Source organism: Aptenodytes forsteri, unplaced genomic scaffold, assembly GCF_000699145.1.
Source record: "Aptenodytes forsteri isolate BGI_AS27 unplaced genomic scaffold, ASM69914v1 Scaffold166, whole genome shotgun sequence".
In the NCBI taxonomy this organism is placed as follows: domain Eukaryota; kingdom Metazoa; phylum Chordata; class Aves; order Sphenisciformes; family Spheniscidae; genus Aptenodytes; species Aptenodytes forsteri.
This window is the reverse complement of record NW_008796110.1, coordinates 11,159,242-11,185,988: the sequence shown is the minus strand read 5'-3', so window position 1 is coordinate 11,185,988 and position 26,747 is coordinate 11,159,242. Positions and strand designations below refer to the sequence as shown.

The following is a 26,747-nucleotide window of genomic DNA, read 5'->3' as shown; positions in this document are numbered from 1 at the left end:
CTAAAATCAATCCAATGTGTTTTGATGTAAAAATAGAACACTGTACTGCTGTAATACTTGATAGATTAAAAAGGCTATAAAGTAATAGGAGCAAAGAGCAGATAATAGGGTCTCATTAAGCATCAGCAAATGCAAGTGTCATACTTAAATCATTTAGCAATTATATACTGTACATACTGTTCCTAACTGTCTTGCAAAAAGACATATGATAGCTAGACATTAAGTCACCAATTTCACAACAATGTCCACAAAGACATTGAAGTTCTATATAATACTACTATAACACTCTGACAATGAAAATGGAATTCATACCCAGGGATTCAGCTGAGGACTGCATAACAAATTGTCAAACCATGGTTTCATAGTGTACACGAGATTATCTGTGAATTGTGTAGCATTTGTTTTCCATGCATTATACTGTATTTTCAACAGGAAACAAATTGTAAGTCGATGTTATTGTTTGTGTCAGTTCCTTCTAAAAAAAGTAAAAATACCCATGTTTTGAACAAAATTTGAATTTCGTATTTTGATTCATACTAACATACCACTTAATGTGTCATTACGCTGCATAATTGTATTGACCTGCATATTCTCATAGCATAAACATCTCATGGTGAGAAGCTCCGTTACCTGCATGTTCATAGTATGAGAAGGAGGATGTACAAGTGCTTTAAACAAACTGAAGATACAAGGGGATCAAGTTCTGTGGTTACACAAATGAATTCATGGCATTTACAGGAGAAGGAGCCTCAGAGCTTTCATTTCCTTCGGCAGGTTCTTTCTCTTTTTTACCACTATATTGTCCAATAAAGGAGCCATCCTCATTGAACTGACCATTTACACCTTCTCCATAGTCAACTAAACTATCATCACTGTCTTCTTTTTTCACGGTTCTGTCTGAAGGTGTCCGGCTTCCTTTTTTTAGAGGTTTATGGTCCTCTGCATCACTGAAGACACAAACAAACAAACAAAAGGAATTAACTGATGTATTGTATATTAACACAAAATCAGCCATGCATGCAGAGTTTATGAAAAGCACGTGTGCAGCCCTATAATCCTTTAGTAAACCCACATCACATTGTAGAGACAGATCAATATGATACAGTTGACATGAGACATGGTGTAGGAATGGTTTAAACAGAGAATGTCTTCAGTGGAGGGAGGGGGTTTTGTGGTTTCTTTTTTTTTTTGTCCCCCCATCGTGCATGACTTTTCAATGATAAGACTTGTGCCCTTGGCTTGGAAGCAATTTAGATGCGACTGCAAGCATTAAAAAGTAGGTTGTAAAGTTATAAAAAAATTATTTATTTGTTCTCCAAAGTAACAAGCTTATGATGTGCCGTGAAGTTAGTCTGTTAAACTTCTTAACTTCTTTGACTCCTTGAACATGAATGAAGAATGAATTTGGTTAAATGAAATATACTGATTTTCTTTACTAGTATAAAGAAAATAGAAGTGCTGCATTTCAAATAATTTGTTACATAATGCAGGCCAGACTTGCAATTTTCAACCTTACCTTTCAAGAGACCTACATATTCCATTAAAAGGGTGCAGAAGAAACAAATGAAAATAGCCTAAGAAGAAAAGCAAAGTCCATATCCTGATAGTGATCAGTATTTTGTCAATAATAATTTGCTCTTAAAATTGCTAAAACATTTACTGTATACAGGTAAAGCAATAATTTAGCTTACAGGAGCTACAGTTGAGCAGTTAAGAGCATGCTTAGTTTTTTTCATTACTTATCAGATCAACCTCCTTATCCTAATCCGTAACTGCTAACATGTTCTGACAATGATGGTGGTGATATGGTGAACAAAAGAAAAAGAAAGGAAAGAAAGGCAGGGAGGAGAGATCCCTGTGGCAAAGTACTGTGGTCTTTCCCTTGTCAGTGGAAAAGCTGCAGCACCATCAGCATCCCCAAATAAATTTGCAGCTGTGGTAAGCTTGTATTTCATGAAATAGATGTAGTTGGGCTCTTTTCAGAATCCTTTACACTGCACTTCAGTTTCAAGATGAAGATTTCGGCAGCAGCTCTAAAGCATTTCCAATTAAAAACCACTATTGCCAGCTGCAATTATTTACCTCGTCTTAAACAGATCATGTGACTTTATTTGCATATAGGGTACAAAAGAGTAAGTGATTTTTGTTTTTTTTATTTAAAGACTCCCAGCTTATGGAAAATATAAAGAAACATGTATCGAATAGCAAGGAAATAAAAATATATTTACAATAGCCAAGCTTAGCTTATGGAAAATATAAAGAAACATGTATCGAATAGCAAGGAAATAAAAATATATTTACCCACAATATACAATATTAGGCTGAATATATATTCAGCAAATTATTTTAACTGTGTAATTACAAATACCTAGCCACAATATTAGGCTGAATATATATTCAGCAAATTATTTTAACTGTGTAATTCCTAAAAACAAATACCTTAGTTATTCCAATAATTGTATTTTCTATTTTTTTTTCTAATGAGTATCTTTGAACACCCAGTAGCACATACAAGGTCACACAGATTATACTGTTAGCTAACAAATGCCCCGTTGAGAAACATTTCACTATTGCTAGAAAACCATTACACCAACTTTCCACCAAGCTGCTTCTCCTCATCTCATCACCTTTTTTGGAAGACTCCAAGTTATCACATTCTAAAAGAAGTACATCTCTAATATGCATATACTTACAGAAAAAGCATACCAGAGATTTTATTCTTCTATGCATACACAAGAAAGAAGTGGTAGGAATATCTATCTTATTAACATGTAATAAAACCTTCATGTTTAAAATACACAAAGGCAGAAACTCTAAACTTGACTGTATCAGTCTTGACTTTGTTTTTAGTTATTCCTGTGTACGTGGCATGAGGATAAATATCGTATTGATGATCCTCTGTGCTCACTGATACTGCAAACATATAGGCTAGTAACATTTAAAAGGATGCTACTCCAAAACGTCAAGCATCCAGCAGCAAAGTGCAAATGTTTGTAACACTGCAAACACAAGCAGATTACAGAGACATTACTGAAGAGAGTTCATTCTGGAAGGACCCTATATTTAAAGGTTTAAAGATAGAATTGAGTATTTAAAAATCACATGCAATGCAGTTTCTCCACTGCCCTCATCAGAGGGCATTAGAGTCACTGTAACAGAGTACACAAACCAAATGAAGACCAGACCCTCACTTTGTAGTAGTACCAGGTCCTGCTCCCTAAGAAGAATGACCTGCAGTGTTTAATGCTTTCTGGGTAATAGCATTTAGTAAAGAACACTGCATGTATGGTTTGCTGTTTGATTTTAGATGAGTAGCTTCTTAATTGCTTACACCATAGTATGTAGGAATGAAAATAAAATTGCATTTGCACCATATTCCATTTGGTCAAGAAACTCTGTGCAAATATTCTAAGGTGTGACCCTATCCAGTGTAATTCACTAGGCTGGAATATACACTAAATAAATAATACACCATCACTGTATTGAAAATATCCACATTTTTGTGTTTAATCCAATATAAAGCTCGATTTTCATTTATAACTTTGATAAATCTGGGTAGGGGAACTTCTGCTCTTAGGGTTTTCATTTGCATTTTTGAAAACGAAAGTTTTCAAAAGAAGTTTATTTATAAGCCAAACAATGAAGAAATACTTACACAGTTGGTTGCACTGTCTGTGATTTTTCTATATTTTAGTAATGATGCAGATTCTACTGTCTGTATAATTAAAAACAAACGAACAAAACTGCAGATTTACCCAGGAGCGTACCTGCACAGAGGTGGGCACTGGTGTAAGAGCACAGCCACAGCAGATGCAAAAAGCAAATCTGAATCTGGGAATTCCCTCCCTTTTTGCACTATACAAGTCCAGAAAGAAGTTCTGCCAAGACTCTGGCAGTGGAAAAAGAGGTGGTGCTTTCCACTCCTTGTTCAGGAAAAGGAAATATATGCCATCATACCATTTATTCTTTATCAAACGGGATTATGACTCTCGTATTAGATGTATATAATGTTTTGGGTGGAAGGGAAAGAAACTGAGGAATAAAAAGCAAAACAAGCAGGAGAGAGAGAAAAAAGTGGAGACATCAATGTTTTGGACAGCACTTTTGTAATCCTGGGGGTGCGAAACAGAGAAGGGACCCTGGTGCGCTGGGGAGATGAATGTATGTTCTGTTTGCCGCCAAGAAGCAAACTGCAAAAGCTGTTGAATTGCATTATGAATATGGATGCCCAAAGAGCTATAGAACACTTTAGGCTGTAGAATATATAATACTATATTGCAAAAACATGTTAAAGCCATAAATTTTGATACAGTATCTGCAAGATTTGCTAATCTTCTTACAATTGTTCATAAAACTATTCCAAAATGCAACCAGGATAGATCATAATTTATTTTAGTTTTTGTCTGTGATTTTGCTTGCTGTCTTTTATACTAACCTATTGTAATATCTTGAAATGAAAAATAAAGTACAAATCGGGTTGACTAAAATTACCGTGGAAAACTGAAGAAGTTTTTGGAATCTGTCATGTATGCAGTGCGTGCAATTAATAGTAAGACAATAAGTACTGGGAGGGAACAAAACAAGAGGTGAGAACGGGTATGAATTTCATATTTAGATCAGACAGCCAGTAAAGTTAAGTCTAGGGATACTTTTACTATTTGTTGTCTTACAAATAAATTCCATACTACTAGCTTTTTAGGGATGAAAGTTGCTCAGTAAAGACTGATATGTACCAGTCACTTTGATAAGTGATCTACCACACACATTTCTTGCCCTTTTAGTAAGAACAGTGTTTAATATTAAAGCATAGTCTAAAAGCATGATTTAAGTATTTTTCATAAGGAATTGCTAATATATGAATACATGTTTCTTTTTCTTCTTAGTTTAATGAAACACATAGCAAACTTGCAGCTAATGATTAAGAGATATGAAGAAGTAGAGAGGTGACAATAACGTGTAAGTGCAAAGTACAAACTTATCTTTTTTAAAAAAGTACTTCCATTTCACAAGCTCATCAGTTATTAAAATAAATATGTACCTTGAAATCTCCTTTCTTCTTTCAACTTTTCAATTTTTCTTCCTTAGATATGGGTACATGCAGCAACCAGTCAGAATGGGGAAGACAGTTTTACGATGCCTCTGCAGTCCAGCAGGCAACTAGTTCCCACTAAACTTTGCCACATTCATGGACATGCAAAAAGACTCAATATATGGTTAGCAATATACTTCTTTTCCTTGTAACACAACTGTCAGATGAAAGGCAACATAAAACAAACAAAAAGGGTAAAGCATTCTGGGCTATTGGACACCGAAAGAGGATGCAGAAGATGAAAACTGTTGGCAGTAAATTCCTTTTTCTGTGCCCTCAGGTCAACAGCCCAGAAATGCTTAATTATAAGCAGTCACATAAAGCCGCAGAAGTACCTTACACTGTGGCTTCCCTGCACGCTCCAGGAGAACCTCTGCCCCAATATCTAACAGGTTTCTGCTCACGCTCCTAAACTGATAGGACTGTGCAGATGAAAAATGCTTTCCCTAGACACTTATGCACCTGTATCAATCCAGAATTCAAAACATTTTACTATTTCTAATCTAGCTAAGACATAAGCACATCTATATTAGTTTTCTGAGTAGTTTTTCTTTAGCATCTCTGTAATACTGAATCTTCAACCCTGGCAGAAGCTGGAAAAACTGGGAGATTAAGCTCTGGCTTTAAATGGCAATGGGTTGAAAAAACTGTTGTTAGTCAAAGAACCTGACTCACTCCTTGGGAAAATTTTAAAGAAAAATCTGCTTGAGAGAAATTCAACTAACTTTTCACCTTTGCTATTTCTGGTGGAAAATTATACAAAGGGAAATCAAAGTACTGATTTTATTAAAAAGTAGTGACACATGTTCAAGAATTAAAATAAGAACCATCAAAGAAAGCACGTGTGCGTAAATGAGGACACAATAAGACCACTGCCAAATCCAATCAGACTATTCAGAGACAAGAATTCTTCAGGCAGTCCATTGACATCATCTCTTGTGCTAGAAGGGACCAAGCTTAGAATTACGGTGCTGAGGCACAAATCATTGCTAGGTCTCCCTGGAAACACACCTAAGCTGCAATAAAACGTGAATAACTACAAGAGAAAAAAACACTATTGTCATTACAAACTGTATTCTCATTGTTAATCAACCCAGAACAAGAAGGACAACTAATAGATTATCTAGCGATCTCAGAACTCTCTCTCCACCAACCATTTCCAGAAAGTCTCTCATTGCATAGCCAAGAATTTCTAGGAAAAACATTGTGTGTCAAAATGTTGAAGAAAAGAGGCACAATAATTCAACAAAATGTGCAAACATCCTGCGTTACCACACTAACAGTCCTACTACTGTAGTTTGATCCTGTTTGATCTTCCTAAGAACATTTTGCAGACTGCAATGAGACACTAGACTTTCATACTTCCTGTGAAGTTAACGAAGAAGTGCATGCTTGCAGTCTCTCCCTACCCATGAATCCACAGTCTGTAGATGCCATAACTTCTTAATTTCTCTTGATTTAGGGCCCAGGATGGAAATTTAGGCTGATTTATATACCTACGCTGACCTGAACAGAAGCTCTAGATAGTCTTTAATTTTAATTTAAATAAACATACATTTGTGGTACTTCTTGTATTTCTTGCAGTTTCTTAGTGTAAGCATTGACTGTTCACAATTTACTATCTCAGTCTTCTACAACTCAGGAAACCACTGGGATTGTAGTGCAGTTTGCTACAGAGGCACCATTTTCCCTTATTATGTAAAAGCGTATGTATGCCCCCAGTCACAGGAACATAGTGTACCCGGTCAGTCTGTGGTTCCTGAAACACCTGCGTTTCCTAAAGCATTATTTCCTTCGTTAGATTAATATGGCAGGAAAATCTGATGTTGGCTGGTTCTGCAGAAAGTATGCTCTTCGATGAAGTTGAAGAGTGCAAAACTTCAAACAAGTCCAAGCCATCCCAAGAATACTGGGAAGCCTAGAAATTAAATGTGACAAAAACCTCCCCTAAAATTGAGAGCTGTGACTTCTCTAGAATATCTTAATTAGTCATTAAGATTTAAGTAATTTAATAATTTAAATCTTATTTTGAAACAACTAATTTTCTAAGCATTGGGCTTATTTGTCCAGAAATACTGAAGTCTATTCAGTATAAATTTCCAAGTCTTTCACTCTTCCCAGTTCCTGAGGAAGGAGGAAGCAAGTCTATGTTCTTAGAAAGTTCCTCTTGATGGTCTGGTGTCCCTCTGAAAGTGAGATGTCCTTTCGTACTTGGCATGAAATGATTGTGAGACCTTATACTTTCCCTTCCCTCCTTTAAACTTCGGAGGAGAACGAAAGGAGCTCAGACACTTGTGAGGATAAGAAAATGAAGAGCTTCCAACAGAGCTCTTTTTTTTCAGCTGACGTAAGGAATGTTTGTGTTTTGAGAAATCCTTCAGGATCTGGACCAAGGATTCACCAAATAGCTTGCCACCTGTGTATGGTAAAGACAGCAGTTTACATTTTAGATCTAGCGATGAGGTCCAAGGACGTAGCCATATAGCTCTCCAGGCTACAGTGAGGCATGCCATATTTTTAATGGTGAGTCTAAGAGAATCCTCAGCTGCATCATGGATAAAATCAGCTGCAATTTTACATAGCCTGTGTTTCCTCTGCATGGCACCAGATAGGACCCATTTCTTTTTGAATCTGGCTCGTTCTTCCTCCAACCATATTAGTAACGCTCTAGAAGCATAAGTGCAGTAGATAGATACGCCAAGCTGGGCTGCAACTAGCTTGAAAGATCTTTTAATTGCTTCCTCAACCTTTCTATCAGTAGGATCTTTAGGGAGAGCATCCATATTAGCAGGCACTGATAGTACAGAATCACCAGTAACCAATGCTCTGTCTACCTGAGGCAAGGTCCCCCACAAAGCAGCTTTATCCACTGGAAAAGGATAGAGCTTACGTAGGATTGCTGGGGCTTCATGCTTTGCCTCAGGATTACCCCAAATCCTACAGACAAGATCTTCCACTGCTGAATGGATAGGAAGTGCATTATCTACCTTGCCTTCTTCAGAGGGGATAAGCAGTTCTTCTGAAGCACATTCAGATTTGGAAGATTTTAGCATTAACGCTCTCTTTATGTGCTTGAATAGATAGTTCTGATTCTCCATGTCAAACTTACGCAGAGGATCTGGTCCTTCTTGGTCTTCTGCAGGGGACTCAGATGACACCTCCCCTTCTTCAGGGGATGACTCAACCTCCAAGGCCTTGTCAGCCTCAGATTTCTCCTTCCAAGAAGCTGTTTGATCTTTTAAACTGTCCATATGGTCAGACTCAGAAGTTTGGGAACTGCTCCCAGCTGCTTCTAGAGGAACCACTGGAACTTCTGTAATTGGTACCCTGGGATGCTTTACTGAATGGGACCTAGCCTGTGCCACAGAAGTTATACTTTGTTTGGCTGCTGTCAAAGCATCCTTTAAGACAGTAGCTAGCTCAGGCAAAATTACAGATTTCATTAATGAATTCTTTTCAGATTCACAGAAGTGAGTAGTAGTAGAAGGTCTTACCTTCCTGTGGTAGGAGCTCTGAGTGTCTTCTGAATCTGAGCTGTAGTCTGGGGTCTGGCTGAACCAGTGCTGAGGAGAAGAATGCTGCCTTGCCAGTGAGCCACGAATTGAGTTGCAGCTGAGGGGTTGCTGGAAAGGGGATGGCTGTCCTGCCTGAGAATCTGAGCCCTCCTCCAACCCCATTATCTGTTGCTCAGAAGCATGATGTCTAGAGCCATGCCTGTACTTCCATTCGTCTGATCTCTTTTCCTCTCGGCAGAGGGAAGCAGAGACAGAACTAACCCTTGTAAGCTCTGAAGACTGCCTAGCCCTCCTCCTGGTGTAGGAGGTCTCTGATCTGGTGCTGGAGTATTGATCCCCTGACCTTCTGAAGAAGTTGGATCTGTCAGATCTCACAGACTTTGCTTTGGTAAAGACAGGGTCTGCTTCAGGAGAATTGGCACAGCTACCTTTTCTTTTCTTTTCCTTGTCCAGTTTCTTTCCTGTCCAAGCAGACATGGACCTGAAGTGATGAAAAAAGTTCAAAATACTCGAATTCCTAGATCTTTCAAAAATTACTTTTTTTTTCTTCAAGGGAAACCCTATACCCTTTTTCCTCAAAGAAGCACTGCATAATGACCAGTGCCATGTGAGGCAGACAAACTGGGAACTGAGTGACTGCAGTGATGCTGGGCTGCAGAGAGGGTGCCAAGATATCTTCTGTAATCTGACTGGTTGCTGCTGCTGCCCTGTCTCTAAGGAAAAAAGAGGAAAGCCCAATATAGACTAATTACACAGAAATACATTTTAGAAAGGAGTTTTTTGCATGGTAAATAGGATGAGCTCTTTCATGTGAACAAATCTGAAACCTTGGTATGCATCTGTCCATATTCACCAGGCATGAGGTGGATAAATGCATTATAAAATAATTTAATCAAGCACTAGATGATTCTATAGATTAACTCAAGCCACTTAAATATGGAGACATAAATTCAAATCTTGCTGCAGGTCACACATGCAGCAGTCACTTGAACAGTCTTATTCTAGGCCTGAGAAAACATGTACTGAGGTCATATCATTTGTACAATTCTGTACGAATGTCAGTTTCTGCTGCTGAAAGTTCCAAGTATCAAAAAACAGAGGAGCAATAAAGGAGAATGCAAACTGGACTGCCTAGGTAAACTTATACAGTACTTATTTACCTCTGCTTCCAAACATTGCTTCACACTTCCCTTTTTATCAGCTGAATTTAATTAATCCATATGAACTTAATGCTGTAATAAAATACTATTCTGAACTCATTAACCTAGGAACAGAATATCGTATTTTTTTAAAATCAAGGAAGAATAAACAGAAACTGCTCTTTGGCATTCAGAACTGTAAATCTATTCCAGTCAGATCAAGATGCACATTTCCCTTATATGAAGAAGCTATGGCAACAGAATAGAATCTTCTTGAAAAAACTGATTTTTCTATGTACATTTACAAATGTCACACCTTCAAAATAATAAAGGGCTTTTACAATGCTTTTGACACAGGAAGGCACTATAAAATCTATTATAACACCCATGTAAAATATAATGGTATTGACATATTTAGAAAATAATAACATTATTTCCTGTACTAATCAAAAAACAACAAATAAAATGCTGCTTATTTAATAAGCTGTACTCATAATTGTTATATGAACAGACTTGCCAAGGCATGCTTTTTGTGATGCCAGGAGATTCAGCTAGACTCCATTTACAATAAAGGAAGAGAGACAGGAGTAAGAGCTGTGTTGCATGCTTTGAAGCTGCTTGCTATGTGTCTTGTACTGAAATACATGAAAGGGAGATTTGTTTCGTCTTGTAGGACGTTCCTTCACCTCTGTGTGAATCATCACTTCCTTGTTATTGGATTAGGTGTTAGTACTGGCAGCCATTTTAAATGCATTTGTTTTCCAGTCAATGTAACACAAGATTTTCTTTATTAGGCTTCAATTAGAAATGTATTTTCAAAAACCATAATGCTAAATGTGCCCTAACTGAAAGGACACTGTATCTGGTATTTGAACTATCTGAAAGATTGGTTTGTAAATAAAGGTTCCTCACTTTTAGACAATTGTGTTTAAATCTGGATTTCACCTTGCATTAGTGAATGGCTTATTCTAAGCTTGGATGTTTAATTTTTTTCCTAATGGTGTGGTTGAAATGCTATCTATAGTTCTGTACAACACTGGATACAGAATCTTTGTCAACAGGGGAAAAAAGTTAGTTTTGAATTAATAAGCGTGATATTATATACAGTACATGTGTGATATGAACAGTGACCATGGCAAACCACATCAGTTGCTCACCTGTATTCACCAAACGTTCCATCATCTTCCTTCATAGGTTGTATTTCTGGATCAGCATGTGCATCCTCCTTTTCCTTCACTAAAATATTTGAAATAGTAATTTTTATCATCATGAAACTGCAAGACGAGAAACCATAAGACCTTAATTTCTCAAACTGATCACATTTTGCAGGAACATGGCTTGAATAAATATCATTTTTTGAACTGAGGCCTTAGACTGTTACATTTTTTCTTTTGAAGGAAAAGATCGGTTAATTAGTTATAGAATTTTATTTTCACTCAAGTACAAAATACTGTATGTCATTCTGCATTAGTAAAACAACTTCTTCCTTTCATTTCTAGCACTAAAGAGAAAGTTTTGTCAAAAATCCTACTAAAATATTTTACTTATGTTACTAATAGAGCTATTGTTTATTGAAATCTGAATAATTTAGGTTTACTTATCCATGCTCCTTATTTCCTCTTGATATTCCTCTCGTACTGATTGATAAAACTGAATCAGATTCACTTGTGTTCACTGTCAGTCTGTACACTTTCTGCTTTCATTTAATGCACTAAGAATCCAGGGCATTTTAAATAGTATTTTAAGAATTATTAATATAGGAAAAATAGGCATGGTCTGGTAATTCATTCTTTTCAAGCAAAGCAAAACCACCTACACTGGAACCTAAATTTAACACAACTGTATCTCTCTTGCACATCCTTGTTATAGGTTTAGTCATCATTCACTGGTGGGAATAAATCCACACATGTAACTTGTCCCTATTAAAAAAAACTATGTAGCACTGTGTCCTTTGACACAGAAACCTGTTAGCACCTGAGAAGACAGATGTTTATAGAAGACATATATATTCCTATAAGTTAGGATTATTGACAGAGTAAAATAATATACTGACTTCTAGAATTATCTTTATGGTTCTTCCCTTTGCCTTTTCATTTCTGTTTTTCTGGCTACTACTCAAATCTTTCCCCAAATCTTTCCCTTGTTTAGCATATACAGTTACATAATCCAATATACAATCTCTTATCTTTTACTCTGGTAATTACCACACTTAATTTGTACATCATTAGTTTATATGCTGTTATTTAAGATGATATGAATCATTCCTGACAGTATTTTCTAAGTCTGTAATTACAACAATGCATAACACCTTGAAATGCTGCTGGCTGCTATAATTTCATACTGAAATAATTTATTACTTTTTTCAAACCATAGGCAATCTCAAGATGACATGCTAAAATTACAACAAAAAAAGAGTTAATAACTTCATGCTTTGCATTTGTCACTGTGGAACAGTACATTTGCAATGACACAAGAAATACAATTAGCTCTAGAGTCACTGCTATAAACAAAAGTACATACTGAATCTGGAAATCCTATATACAGTCAAGGTCTACCTTTATATATGTGTGTGTATATGCACAGGTATGTGTGCATAAAAAAAATTAATACCTTACGTCTAGTAATTCTGCAGAAGCAGAGAAAAGAAGGGCATAGCAGGGATCCCTACAAAGTAATGACAACCTTAGCATCCAGCTGCCCTCTACGCTTTTACTCAAACTGTGCTCTACCCTCTTCTGGATGGTGGCTCACCCCAAGTCCTCCCTAGTCTTTCCAGTTTCATCACTTTACTTGTTTCATCCTCCTAACTTTCCTTCTCCTTTCTCAATTCTCTCCACTAAGAGTCACTTTTCTATATCCTCTGCAATCTCATTTTCTCTTTAAAAAATCCAAATATTAGGAAAAAACCTAAGATGATGTCTTCAGCCTGTCATTCAACTCATACATGACACTATGTTCCTTAATCGTCTGTCTTTTCTCCATAGGCATAGGTGGTTGAGACAGAAGCTTCTCTTACTCAATATTTGCTGTCACTACAAATCTTTGCTCTCTCCATAAAACAATGAAACCATTAGATTGAGCAGAGTAGGATTCTTGTACTTAATAAGGTGATTTTATCTTCTTATAAAAATAATCTGCTATGCTAAGTTTAGCTATAAAAGATTTGCCTATGAAGAGGAAATGTTTTAAGTGCTCACTGATACTAGTTTTCAGAAGTGCACTGGTCAAAACAAGCAGGAGAAATTAAAACAGAGTATGGAATTTTTTTTTTTTTTTTGGTACTTTTGTAAGTGCAGCCATCTTTTTAATGTCCAAATTAACAATATGAACTTCAAGAAGTTTGAGCTGACTTTAAATAAGCATTCCAGAGACTGGATATTTATATCATTTCCAAACTTTTGGAGTCTGTAATATAGAAAAGAATTTTTTCCTGAAATCAAGATTTTACTTGCAACTTAGCAATTGTACTTTCTATTGTAGGTAGGAGAGGAAAAAGAAAAAAACAAATTATCCTTTGATGCCCAATTGAAGTCCATTCATAACCTCTCACACTTCACGGCTGCTCTTAGATCCTATCAGGCAGTACTACTATTCTATGCAAACTGGTTGTCACTATCCTTTTCAAGACAGCTTTAGTCTATGGATCTACTCCATAAACACAAATATAAGACTGGGGAAAGATATATGTAAGACACATATACGCATGCATACATACATACATGCAAACATATATGCCTTTTATAATATGTACACCCAGAGGAATCAGAGTTTTGATAGAAGATGTACGTTGTATAGTTCCAATTTTAATTACAAATTATAAAATATACTTGGCCATTCTTAGGCCTAATAAAAAAACCACCAAACCTAAAAAGAAAAACCCTTATAAAGAAAAACTTACAGAAGACAAAACAGCCTAACTGAAGGATGGTAACTTCAAATTTGGCTGCAAAAATGCAGAGGCTGAAGAGGACAGATTCTGAGAAGGAAGGTAACGTATTTGAAACAAAATAACGTATGAAGAGATTTGTCCTATGAAATGCATTCCCAGTACATTAAAGTAACACAGCAGCTGTGATCTGGTATATGTTTCCACACTTTCTGATCAATTAAACTCTACCTCAGCTCATTTTAGTGGGTTAAACCCATCTGGATTAGACTTCAGAAAGTGGTGGCAGGACCAAGTATCTCAAACAAAGCTCAAACCTCTCTAGAGAGGTAATGTAGTAATATGACCCTCCAGGAATGAAGGAGATACTTTTCTTATGCTTAAATGGATTGAGGTTTTCTACCAATAGGCAGATTGCTCCTGACAAGCCTACCAAATGATGACTGATTTACCATATACACAACATAAATGTAAACCAGCAGCAAATGTAATTTCTCCAGTAAACCTGAGGTCTGTCTTAACGGATTACCAGTAGATGATTTTTACTCTCATTGTTATATATCATACCTGGATATTTGCCACCCTTATTCCTCCTTATGAAACAAACAATCAGTAAAATCAAGATCAGAAGAGCAACAGCACACATAAGACCAATGAACCATCCTTGAGTAGCGATGTCTACCTGCCGACTTGCCATTGCTAGAGAATAAAAGAAGAAAAATGAGATGTTTTGCTGCATTTATATGCTGTGCTAATTCAAATAAATAATAGCCAGTATACATTGCTCATTAATTAAGGAATAACATTCACTGTGAAAATTAGTATTAAAAACCCAGTGATACTGTATTTTGTGAATATTTTCATTATTTAAAATGTTTCCAAGTACCTGTGCATAGAACTTACTTCTGAGTATATAAGAATTCTGTCAACATTTAAGCTTAGCAACTACTTTGCAAAACCTGTGCACATACTACATCGCTTTCCACAAACCTCAAAACTATTCTCAACCATTTTACATTAATTAAACTACCAAAATGAAATTGCAAATTATAATTCACACAAACACATCGATTGCATTCTCAAAATGAATAAAAAGCCAAAACTCATTAGCTAAGGCACTCCCATTAGTCTGAAATGGGGAAACAGATGGGTCATTCAAGACTCTAACATTCAATTTAAACTAAAAATCAACAATGAAGCATCCTTTAAAGCCTTATTAAGCATCATGTTTTCTTCCTGTCCTCAAACCCGAACCTCATCCTACAATTTATCATGATTGCCATGATTTAGCATTAGTGAGGACTTAACACAATGCAATTGGGAAGCCTTTCCTTGGCGTTGTTTCTCTCCAAATGCTGACTCTAGCTGGAAGATAGTGTAAATGATAAGCAAACTACACAGGAAGCACTACAGTCACTAATAAGGACAGGAATTATCTGTGCGGTTTGGGGGCTGGATCCCTCCTACTGATCTCCAACACAGTAGGAGGATTTTCCTGGTGAAGCTTATTTTCTACTCCCCTGTTTGCAAACACACTACAGGCAACTGGCCTTAGGATTTGCTGTTGGGAGAAAGTGGGAAGGGTGAGAGGAGTTAGGGATGTGTGCTACAGACAGAAGAAGACATGAAGTGGAGGAAGATGGACATCCATCCAAACCTATCTTGTTCATTCTTCACCTTCTCCTCCAGCCCCAAAACCCAAGAGTTTGAAACTCTGTGAAGAGTTTCCCAATAGACCTCTCTCTATTTGGGAAATAGACACAAAGACCACCTTCCCACATGAATAAGGAAAGTCACGTGCAAAACACTTTCTATGCATAACTCATACGGCATTTTGGTTCAGCATTTGTTGTTTTTTCTGGCTTCATGAGATAAGGTATTGGATTATTCACAGCCAGTACATTACCAGGATTTTAGTAAGGATCAATAGTACTTCAGATCTCAGCTTAGCAGACACTTCGCACTAGGACCAGATTATATTTGAGACCTTCAGTCAGTCTCTTTGTTCGGATGCTGTGAGTACATCAGCTCTCACGGCTCAATATGTTTCATCCATATCTGCTAGGGAAGGTCCATAGACTTGCTTCCACTGAAGTGGAAGACACAATGCATGAATAGCTTTACACACAGAAATGTGAAAGTCCCAGAGCCCCATAAAGATTTCCACCTCTCCTTAGAGAAGATATGCTTTTAAGGGAAGGCTTATAAAAACACATCAGAGAGCCTATTTTCAATGAAGCATTGACTGTTTTCTAGCCACAATTCCAGGTGATACAGCATAAACTCTTCTCCTTATAAAACGTGTCAGCTTGCTTGGCAGACAGCTAGCTGACAAGAGACTGCACTGGGCTGGCAAGCACACTAACAATAAAATGCAACAATATTCAATTATAGGACAGAATTCAAGCCCATGTCTCAATGTTATTTATTAGTTAAGACAGAGGCTGAGACAGCTAGCTTAGAAACATCAGCTCTCAATGATCCCAGGTTCCTGAAGGTTTTCCATGGACTGCATGAAAACTCAAAGTACCTCTGATGTCTGGAGACAGTATCTACTTTCCATTCCATACGGAAGACCAATGTGTATTCCACTTTAGAATTACTAGGCTAAAATTAACGCTTTATTTTGCTGCCTCTTTTTGGTCTTACTGGGCAAAGAGATGACTTGATTTTCATTTAAATAGATCAATGAATTTATGTGCCTGGTTATTGTGGATTACGTTTAGGAGATTTCCCAGCCTTTGTTTAGGAATATGCTTTCTGATATTTTAGAAACTCTTTCTCCTATGCACAAGAATTTAAACTATTTTTGCATAAAAATGTCTACATGTTATATGACTATATAGCTTATATACATATATATTTATATTTTATATACCATATATAAATATATAAATATATATAAGTGGCAGTCTTAAAAAACAAAATCAAAAAAAAAATCTTCCTCTGAATTAAAATCAAATTAAAATAAAATTTTGTTTCCACATTAAGGTTAAAATAATTTTGAGTTTTGCACATATGCATTCATAATAAGGCATTAAAGGTTGTATAATACATACTGTGACAAAATGCAAAAGCACATTTAACATTCAAATGTAGTAAGAAATAGCATCAAGCAAAACAACTCATGCATAAAAATATGCAAGATAGATGGGAAGGAGTAAAGATGAAAACTTACTTATGCAGCTTCCTGTATTCTTTAACTTACTGCATATCCAGTAGGAAAGGGTTTCTAGATCTCAGTGCAACTTTAAAAACAGCACAACATTTCCTGCTTACACTAAGCAAATTATCTGCTTCAGGCAGAAAGACATTTACTCTTGGTGAACAGCTAATGCAGGAGTCAATAGAATACACTTTACTGGTATGCTCCAAAAGATAAACCCACACACTATGAAGATACTCTACAGGAATGCTTGTCAAAGAAAAAAATATGGCAAAAGCCTCATATACCAAATATTGCAGTTTCATTCCTAATTAAGGACATACTACATATTCCAATATTTTCCTCTTTGTCCACTTCATTTTTTGCGGTGTTTAAAAGCTTCAATCTAGGCTGAAGACAGCGTGACACAACATTTTTCTGTAAGAAATATGCTATGTATACAATTTAATGCTGGACACTGAACCTTTCCATTATCAAGAAGCAGAAAAGAGTGTCTTTAAATTCCCTTCCTCCTTAACTGCTCAAGGATATGAGCCAAGGCGACTGGTTCATTCATGGGTACGCACAGGATTCCTTATCTACTGGCTCAGTATTTTTTGTGCAGAAGGATGCTTTTGGGAAGGTTTCCATTCAGCTTGTTTTGAATTCTGCTATAGTCTTGATCCTTGCTTTACTGCTGCTTTAGGCTTTGGATGTGTATTTGCATAAAATTTTACATATCTGCTTTTATACCACTAGCTATCTCTGGCATAAATAACCTCTGTGTTTAGCCCATACATATTTGCTTGGCACTGTTATTCAGCACCATGTTTTCAAAGCTTTCCTGCAACACGATAAACTGTGAACAGAAATGGAACAAAACAAAGCAAAAAATTATGATTTTAGAAAGTGCTCACTTTCAAACTGGCATATTCATTATTTACTTTGTCGTCTGATAATTATTACATATTGTTCAAGCATATTTTCATATTTAAACTACTTTCTTAAATCATAACATTCTGGAGTTGGTGAGGCTACTGCTAAATAACTATGCACTGACCAAAATGCTTGGAATGAGCAGAAGTGGCTAGCAAATACACAACAAATAGTAACAGCTGACCAAGAACATGCTATGATGGCAACAACATATTCAGCATAACATCAAAAAACTTCCAATAAAGCCCTTTCTCTGACTTAAAGGAAAAAGCATTACTGATTTGCTTATGAAGAAATATGACTGAAATATCTACATAAGGAACTTGAACAGCCTTACTGATTCACAGGATATAGTCATGACATCAAAATCTATTTAAAACCAGTATATGACAGGAAAAGAAACATTTACAAGTAGGAATATCTTAACACTGGTATAAATAGATTACATGAGACATCAAATTGAATCTGCACTGCTGATTATGCAAACATTTTAGCTCAGATTTTTTGTATAAAACCTGATCATATACAGATTGTTAGCTTTAAAAATATATACTTGGCTCTATTAAAGCACACGTTATTTAAATATAGCCATCTAATTATATTAATTAGAAACAAATGAAATAGGTCATCTTCAGTGCACAGCACACAGATGGAGTGTAAGCAGTGAGTATCTTGCCCCTAATATAAATAACAGACAAGCAGAGTGAATTGAAAAGATGAAAACATTCATAAACTACATATTAAATATGCTGGCATTAATTTAGGAGTTTATAAAATAATTCAACATTGCTCTAAAAAAAGAACATGCAAAGATGCTAGCTACAACATCTCTTAGCTAGAAGCAGTTCAATGTTTCAGCACTTGGTCTACCGCAATTCTGACTACGATACAGAATTGGTACGGTGTGCCTCACCTGGACCTGTCTCAAACACATCCTCTGAACTCCTAAAACCAGACAGGCCCTCAGCACCAACCCGGACTTTATATGCTGTTCCTGGTGTTAAACCCTTTAACACAAAGAAGCTTCGAGAACCATTTACAATTTCTTTTTTCCAATCTTCTTTGCCTACAAAAATTTTAGGAAAACAACATATTGGAATTTTAATTTTCTCTGTATTACTGAAAGTTTCTAGACAGAATACTATCAACAGTTACTTGACTAAACTATGGATTGGCTGAAAAAAACAACTATTCTCTCAAAAAATAATAAAATCATATAAAATTATGACTTCAAATAATATATTGCATGCAATATATTGAAGAAGACATTGTACATGAATTATGAAACTATTTTAAACATTTGTTCCATTGTACTAGAGAAATACTATTTTCATCTGCTTTTTTAAAAGGCTTATTGAACTTGCAACTATAAAATACATTAAAATAGATTGTAATCATTTAACTAAATTACACTTCTGTAGTTTCAGTCAATATTTACTTTAGTCGAGAAGTTCTACTTCGATATCTGAACCTATCATATTTCCTGATAATTCTCTTACATCTTTTTCTAATACAGTCTCAGCTGCTTCTTTGACCAATATCCAGAAAAACGCATTTATATTCCAATTTTCAGATTGATCATCTTTAGTCATAACTTTAGAAGGATAGAGTATTTGAATAGAAGTATCTTGGGTTGATTAGCTAACTGTGTTTTAATTATTACTGGTATTATCAAAGATTAAAACCTGGTTTTATGCCAATGAAAGTACGTAAGTTGGTTGATACCTTCTTTTAAGGTTTAATTTAACAAAGAATATTGTTTTGATTGGCTCTCTTATTTAATTCTTTCTTTTTCCTGAATTGGACATAATTTAGGAAAACTGTTATATCCTATTTTAATGCAAGTAATCATATTTTTACACATGTAATGACTGCATGATAAACAACTTCATGCAAACTACATTTTTAGAAGTTCACGTTCAGAAGAATCTATAAAATAATACAAAGGAACAAAGGCTGATATTCCATCTAAGCATCAAATACCTGCTACACATCGATGTTCATTAAAATGAAAATTATTTGATCTTCCCGATCAAAGTGAAAAATAATTCTTCTAGACATTTAAGAGCTATCATTAACACTGGGTCAATTTAGGACCACATTTACTATAAAAATCTTTGAAAATATATCTGAACACTTTAGCAAAATTTAATGAAATGACTTCTTACTGCCTGCTACACCATATTCAACATAAAAGTTCGCATGATCTGGTCCCTCATACTCCCAACTGATATTGGCATAGGTCTCAGCGGCAGCTGTTGTAACATTTCTGATCCTTGGGTAAAGTGGTTGCACTGAATACACAATAGAAAAACAAAGCAGAATACAAAATTGTGACTTCATACATTAAGAAAAATTGATTTTAAGAAGTTACTACGTTAATTTAGACCATATACAGGGTAAGTATAGTACATTTGTCATTGTTTCCAGTACTGGAAATTAGTGGCTAAAGTAACGTATTTGGTAATTGAATCCTAGGCAGTTACTACACTATGAAATTATGAAGTAAAATCTGTGTACTCTACTGAGCGTGTCCTGTATCACAAAAACTGCCAAATACTTAAAAATACCTAATTGCCAAAATTCTGGAAAACATTATTTCTATTCATCTAGAAGTAAAATGCAGACAGCTGGAAAGTGAGAACGTTGTCAGGGTAACGGGAAAGGGCAGGAGAGAACGGAGTTACGGCGTTACGAAGGTGATACACACCTCCCTTTACTCCCCGTGTCACTGAATGGACTGCAAATGCCTCAACTGCAAGCCCTTATAGGATTTTGTCTCTATTGCATTGATAATGATAAAAAAGGAAGACAATACCCTTATAGAATGTTGGACGGACAGTGTGCATGACTGGGGAGGTTGCAAAAAGGGTTTCTGAATATCCTTCACCATCAGAGATAGTAGGAAAGAAAAAATAAAGAGTAAAAACACTTTGCATTAAAAAGTAACATTTAAATAATACAGTAAAACCTTACCTGTTAAATGAACAACACATGCACACTCTAAGTTCATGCAGGGTTCAATTAGTTTTACTTGTTAAAATATGAAACAGCTAAGTGATACACATGTATGTGAAATCAAACTGAAGTATGTGTGTACTGACACCTTTACTTTCACAGAATATTTCTGAAATCAGCTTCATTAACATTATGGATTCACGGCACCTTTAGACACTGGAACATTAGACATCAGATATTGGAAACCAGTATCAAAATACTCTGGTGTGAAGGACACAAATCACTGGAATGCAAGAAGCTGTTCATTTTAAGGTACTGTGTCTTACTGTTGACATTCTCGTTAGACAACAGTACTTTTCACAGATACGCATAATACCCACGCCTACGAAAAGAAGTGCTTCTCTCTTTAGCATCCTGTAATTCGCCGCTTCTTTGCTCATACCTTAATTCTTTGTTCTCCAATTATACTTGTTACAAATGGATGTATATTTCAGTATTTTTGTTTGCCTAATATTAATGAAAAATAGATTTTAACAGTTCTAATACTGTAATAGTGCAGATACAAAAAGGATGCTCCTCAAAGGCATGAAATTAGTTTTCAGTGAAAATGCCTCACTCGGTTTGCCACTGACATTTCTATCCTGCTAAAAATATCTTTTCTGTTGGAAACAATATCAAAAACACTTCCCCCCAAAAGGACCGTGAAACATCAGAGGCAAAAACCTAGCCTCAGTAAAGACAAATGGAAGAATTCTAATGGCTTCACCTACACCAGAAAATAAAATGGGCAAAAGCCTGTTCTCAAGGCAAGAGGTGCTGCACAGATTTTATCTATGTACTTCAGTTATTTTGTCCTTAAAACAGAATGGCCTTGTCCACATGGCTGACCAGAAGAAATTCCAAATTAGATTCGAAGAGAAAATGGCTTACTTTGGCACAGTAAAATAAATAAATCTGTATATAAGCCCCGAAACACAGACTAAATAATGAGTACTATGTCTAGAAAACTAGTTTCTGAGTCTTTTTAAAAAATACCTAAATGATGCAAATTCCATCAATTCTCCTGAAAATGTATTCTCATGATTACAAATTCTCACAATTATCAGACTTTTTATGCCCATACATGCATCAAACTTTTCTTCGTAACTCTATTCCAGTAGTACTCATTCAACTATTCAATCTGTATTAACTAATTACTCCCACACTTGATGTCTTTGTAGGTAAGCTGTGCTTATATATTTTATATATCATTTCTTTCACCAACCAAAAATAATAAGGAAAATATTATTTAAATAATAAAGTATATTTATTTTTCTTGGCTAAAACCACCTGAACAAAATCAAACAGAAAGCATTAGATTTTAAAAAAAGCCATCTAGGCTACTAAGTCAACAACAAACCCCCTAAGAAATACCAGAGCCAGGGCTGTCTATGGGAAATCTAGTATGTAACCATATACACTATGGTAATGCATGGGGATTAGATTCTGCTTCTCTGTGCCACTTGAAGGTAGCAAGTGGAAAGAATAGCAGGCTCTAAATTTAGAAAGGTGCAGAGTCTGAGATTGCAGACAGGATATATAAACTTCCTTCCTCATTTGCACATAGGAACAGCTGTTTGTTACAATCAGCATCTAAGCGTTTGTTCTGTGCCAAGAAAACAACTGGTTTGTATTCTAAATGCGACTTTGTTTTGCTTCATTAAATTGTATTTTCTCAAACCCATCCTTTCCTGGATTTTGCTCTTCCATAAAACATGTCTAATTAGCAGCACAACTGTATGACTGATATTTGTCATCGATGTTGAAGACAGAAGAAACTATTAGCAATAATCTGTTTCAAACTCTTGCAAACAGATGCCACAGAATTACACCTAACTTCTCCCTCCTCATGCCCGAGCACTTGGGGATGAAGGAAACCATCTCATCTTTTGTGAAAGACTCCAGATGACAGACAGCTTCTGTAACACTAAGCAAATTCGATAATCACCTTCCTTGTAAAACCTCAATTTCATCTTGTGTTTTGGGTTTTTTTCCCCATCTCCAATTTCCAGTTTCTGCTCTGATTAAAGAGTTGCCTGCTAGATTAAAGACCTGGTATTTGGTAAATATCTTTCTGTTCATATGATTGTATATAACAATTAAGTTGGCTCTGAAAATTACCTCAATTTCCTTGGTGTCTTAGTTTCTAAATCCTCTCAAGTGACTGATTTATGCTTACATTTATCATATGTACTCTTTTCTCATTCTTACCAAGAGCTGTTTGTATAGATTTATGCATGTGTAGTATTTGGTCAGATTTAAGTTCTGTTTTTTTCTATTGAATACAGTGCACCAAGAAATTTGTTCAGTAGCACATTTATTTTGAAAATCATTATTTTTGTAATTCTTCTCTTTTTCACTACTGCTTGATCTAATCTTCCAGCAGGCCTGGAAAGTTTTAGTTAAGTTTGTTAAATGTGCCCTGTTTGCAACATGAATACACGCATAAGAAGATAAAAGATGGCTGATGGATCCTCAGGTGATGAAAGCCTAGAGTTGAAGTGGTTACAACATTTAAAGCTTGTCTCCAATCTACCCAGACTCTTGTCTTCTCAATCAGCACACCTCTAATTATAATTAACCTCTTAGTTCTTCAATATGTTTCCCAGCACTGCTCACAAATGCGAAATGTGTAATTGTCAGTTGGCAGAAACGCTCGGCATGTGCAAGCGCCAGTTGGTAAAAAGGGGGGGCAGAAAGCTTTGTCTTGGGGAGCAGGGCTTTTTCAGTAGCGGAGCACTGTGCTCTCTTGATCTGTAATCATGCATGACGCTGTGCAGCAGCGCTGACAAAAGCGTCACTCTAAAACTGATGGGAATGGATTGTTAATAAGTTACAGTTTTTATACAGACTGACTCTCATTCAGCTACCTCCAGTAAATTAAACTCTTTTATCCACGCTACGATATGATGCAAAATTTAGCTGGCACTTCTGAGTATGGTTTCATTCCTGTAGTGAGATACGATATAAAAGCATTTGCCAATTGTTGAGAAAGAGGCCTAGGCTCAAAGTAAAACTTTCCTTTCTTTTCAAATTAATTCTTGTGCTTTTTTTAGTGGAGTTTTTTGTAGAGTTATATTTAATCTTCCAGCCTTTCAGGAACACAGTTCCTCCAAATAACACAGTTACACTTGGGCTGCAGATTCAACAGAATTTAGTAAGACGTGACATGAGATAACAATGGATTTTAACCACAAAATAGGTACTCTCAAGATTTAGTTCAGCAGAACAATAAATTAAATAATCCCCAAGTGACTAAATTTTAGGAATTTTCATGGGATTCACCTGATCTCCAAGAAAAAATGGCAGGTAAGTGACAAGCACACATTTGAAGATTGGTGTCAAATGGAAAAAAAACCCCGCAAAGCAACATATCATAGACAATTAGTTAAAATGCATATATAAAGAGAAAAACAAATTAAAAGGAAAAACCCCATACCCACACACAAGAAAAGATGAAGGAAAAAGGTAATAGATTCAGCCAGAGCCTGTAAGACACAGAGAAGGGTTTTGCTTTTGTTTGCTTTTTAACCTACAACTTTTACAGTATGAAATTCAAGCCCTAGTATAACAGTAGGAGTGAATTCCATTTCTGGCAGTGAGAGATGGGCATTAGTCACTTCTAAGATTATTTGGGCAACTCCAAGAGCATTCCTGTAGTGCAATACATACAGAAGACAAAGAAGAAATGCAAGAAATCGTTTCACCGATAAGCATTTTGTGTGGCATGGATTTTGCATGACGTCTGTGAAGCGAAAGGTATTTGCAGGAATTTTTGCATTGCAGTAATTATAATTTTCTCTTGTCTAGCATGCAAAGCATCATCATTGTTCCCAGTAGATTAAAAGAGGACAAAACAGTAGTTCTGTGTAGCAGGCTGTACTGAAAGAATCACATAGATATCTCATGGAGAAGTCCACATGGAAAGAGTGGTTGAAGGAGCAGTACAAAAATACTATAATCAACTTGAAAAGAAAAAGCAGCTTGAACTTGTTAGCAAAAAATATGGAGACATTCTGTGAAATGATTCAAAGAGGGAGGGAAAACAGACGGTGGGCAGGGAAAATGATTTAAAGAACAGCATTTTGTACGGAACAAAGAAAATTGAGATGATCCTATCTTCTATGAAGAGATCAGAAATATTAACTCAGCTGAGAATGATTTCTAGCTTACAATGAAGAGCTACATATTGGAGATTCAGTCAGAAAAAAAGAATAGTTTCAAACCCAGAGGCTAGACTACTTTTTTTTCTCCCTTGCAACAAAAGTATTTCTGTCAATAATACTTGAGATGCGAAGTTCACATGAAGAAGGCAGACCAGACCGAGTAGCGCATTGACAGGAAGCGTTAGCTTCAATTAAAGGTAACTGTGATCTCACAACCTTATTTTAATTACAGTTCAGGACTGCCAGTTACCAGTGTCTGCGTGCATGCAGACTACAAGACCTTGCTTTCAAATAAAAATGTTGACTAAATCAAAAAGAAACTGAAAAGTGAAACAAGAAGGCTTGTGAAATGTAGAGACTGACATGTCATGGCATGACTCCCTACACTTCAGCTTACCACAAACACAATAACGAGGCCCTGTGACCGTTTATTTTAATCAGCAACTTTCGTTTCTACCACTGGTCAAATTTGTATTCTCTTCCTTCTTCTGTAGTCCAGTTATTTAAAACTTCTAGTGGAAAAGGGTAGGAAAGACTTGACTCCAGTGATTGCCTGAGTCACCTTCCAGCTGCTACTATAATTATTTTATATGTAATCGGGTTCTTATTCCCCAATTTTTCTCACACCTCTGTTACCTCATGCCTGTTAGATGCATACTGCTTATCTAATACTGGGTATAATACATTATGTTTTACATATGCAGTTTTCAGACACACTTAGAATACAGGTTGCTAAGAAGAAAAACAATTATTTTTTCTTTGTAGTGCCATAATTCGATCAAATTTAAGTCATTCATAACATCAAAGTATCAGAAAGGAAAAAAGATAGTGCAAGTCAAATAGGAATATCAACTATAACAGGATAGCTTGCCTATCTAGTAAAATAATGTGTCTCATAATTTACTCATGTGGGCTTGTGAGAGAATGACATGGATCTCCTCTGTTAAGTTTCCCTTAGAGAAGAAAAACACCCTCAATTCTTGTAATTTGCCAAGATCCATTGCATTTCTGCTATTTGATGCAATGGCACTGTTTGTCCAAAGAACTTTTTTATTAGGATGGTGCCCATATTACAGGGAGACAATAATTTCCTCCTTATACTGCCCGCCATTTGAATAGAGTTTCTAAGTTTTATTCAAGCTACAGAAAAAAAATGATTCCTTTATCTAAATCCCTTATCCTTGACCTCATATTTCACGTTTTCATCTAAAATTGTTATTTTACCTTATGGGAAAAATGCACAAAACTTTTTATTAGGATGGTGCCCATATTACAGGGAGACAATAATTTCCTCCTTATACTGCCCGCCATTTGAATAGAGTTTCTAAGTTTTATTCAAGCTACAGAAAAAAAATGATTCCTTTATCTAAATCCCTTATCCTTGACCTCATATTTCACGTTTTCATCTAAAATTGTTATTTTACCTTATGGGAAAAATGCACAAATTTTGCTTCTCTACATATTGGTCTAGAATATACTGGATATCTTTACTTAACACCAGTACAGTCGTTATAATTAGACAAACTCAGTTGGGACAAATATTAAAAGTGTCAAGCGTAGCAGTAAGCGGACTGTGTTTACTTTCATTGTTTTTAAAGTAATAGAAGACAATGAAGGGCCCACGCCTGTCTAAAAAGATGGCAAAAGACACACGGTGCCAAGAGGCAGGGAATGTATTTCAAGACTACAATAAAAATATTGAGACACTCTAAAATCCTTAGATTTACCATGGCAGTATTTCCGTCTGCACTTTAATATATAGTTTCACTCTGAGAAGTGAAGTATGCCCCAAGTGGCACAGCTCACCCAGGTTTAAATTATTTTAATTCCTCCAGGACCTTGTGTCTAATGTTTCTGACTGGCCAAGCTGCAAG

General features: G+C 35.9%; 1 protein-coding gene across 3 annotated transcripts in view; it reads right to left on the bottom strand.

The window, feature by feature from the left end:
• Positions 1–248: 248 nt before the first annotated feature.
• NRCAM (neuronal cell adhesion molecule) overlaps positions 249–26,747 on the bottom strand; it is a 71,648-nt gene continuing 45,149 nt past the window's right edge. The window contains exons 25-30 of one of the 3 annotated variants that reach the window (XM_009286847.2): positions 19,879–20,004; positions 18,624–18,776; positions 14,197–14,328; positions 10,901–10,979; positions 1,517–1,528; positions 323–947 (exon numbers count right to left, since the gene is read on the bottom strand). In XM_009286847.2, the coding sequence (XP_009285122.1) occupies positions 710–947; positions 1,517–1,528; positions 10,901–10,979; positions 14,197–14,328; positions 18,624–18,776; positions 19,879–20,004 (740 nt within the window). In that variant the 3' untranslated portion in view covers positions 323–709. Of the gene's footprint in view, positions 948–1,516; positions 1,529–10,900; positions 10,980–14,196; positions 14,329–18,623; positions 18,777–19,878; positions 20,005–26,747 lie in introns of all 3 variants that reach the window. The other 2 variants (XM_009286848.2, XM_009286853.2) reach the window with 2 other exon arrangements.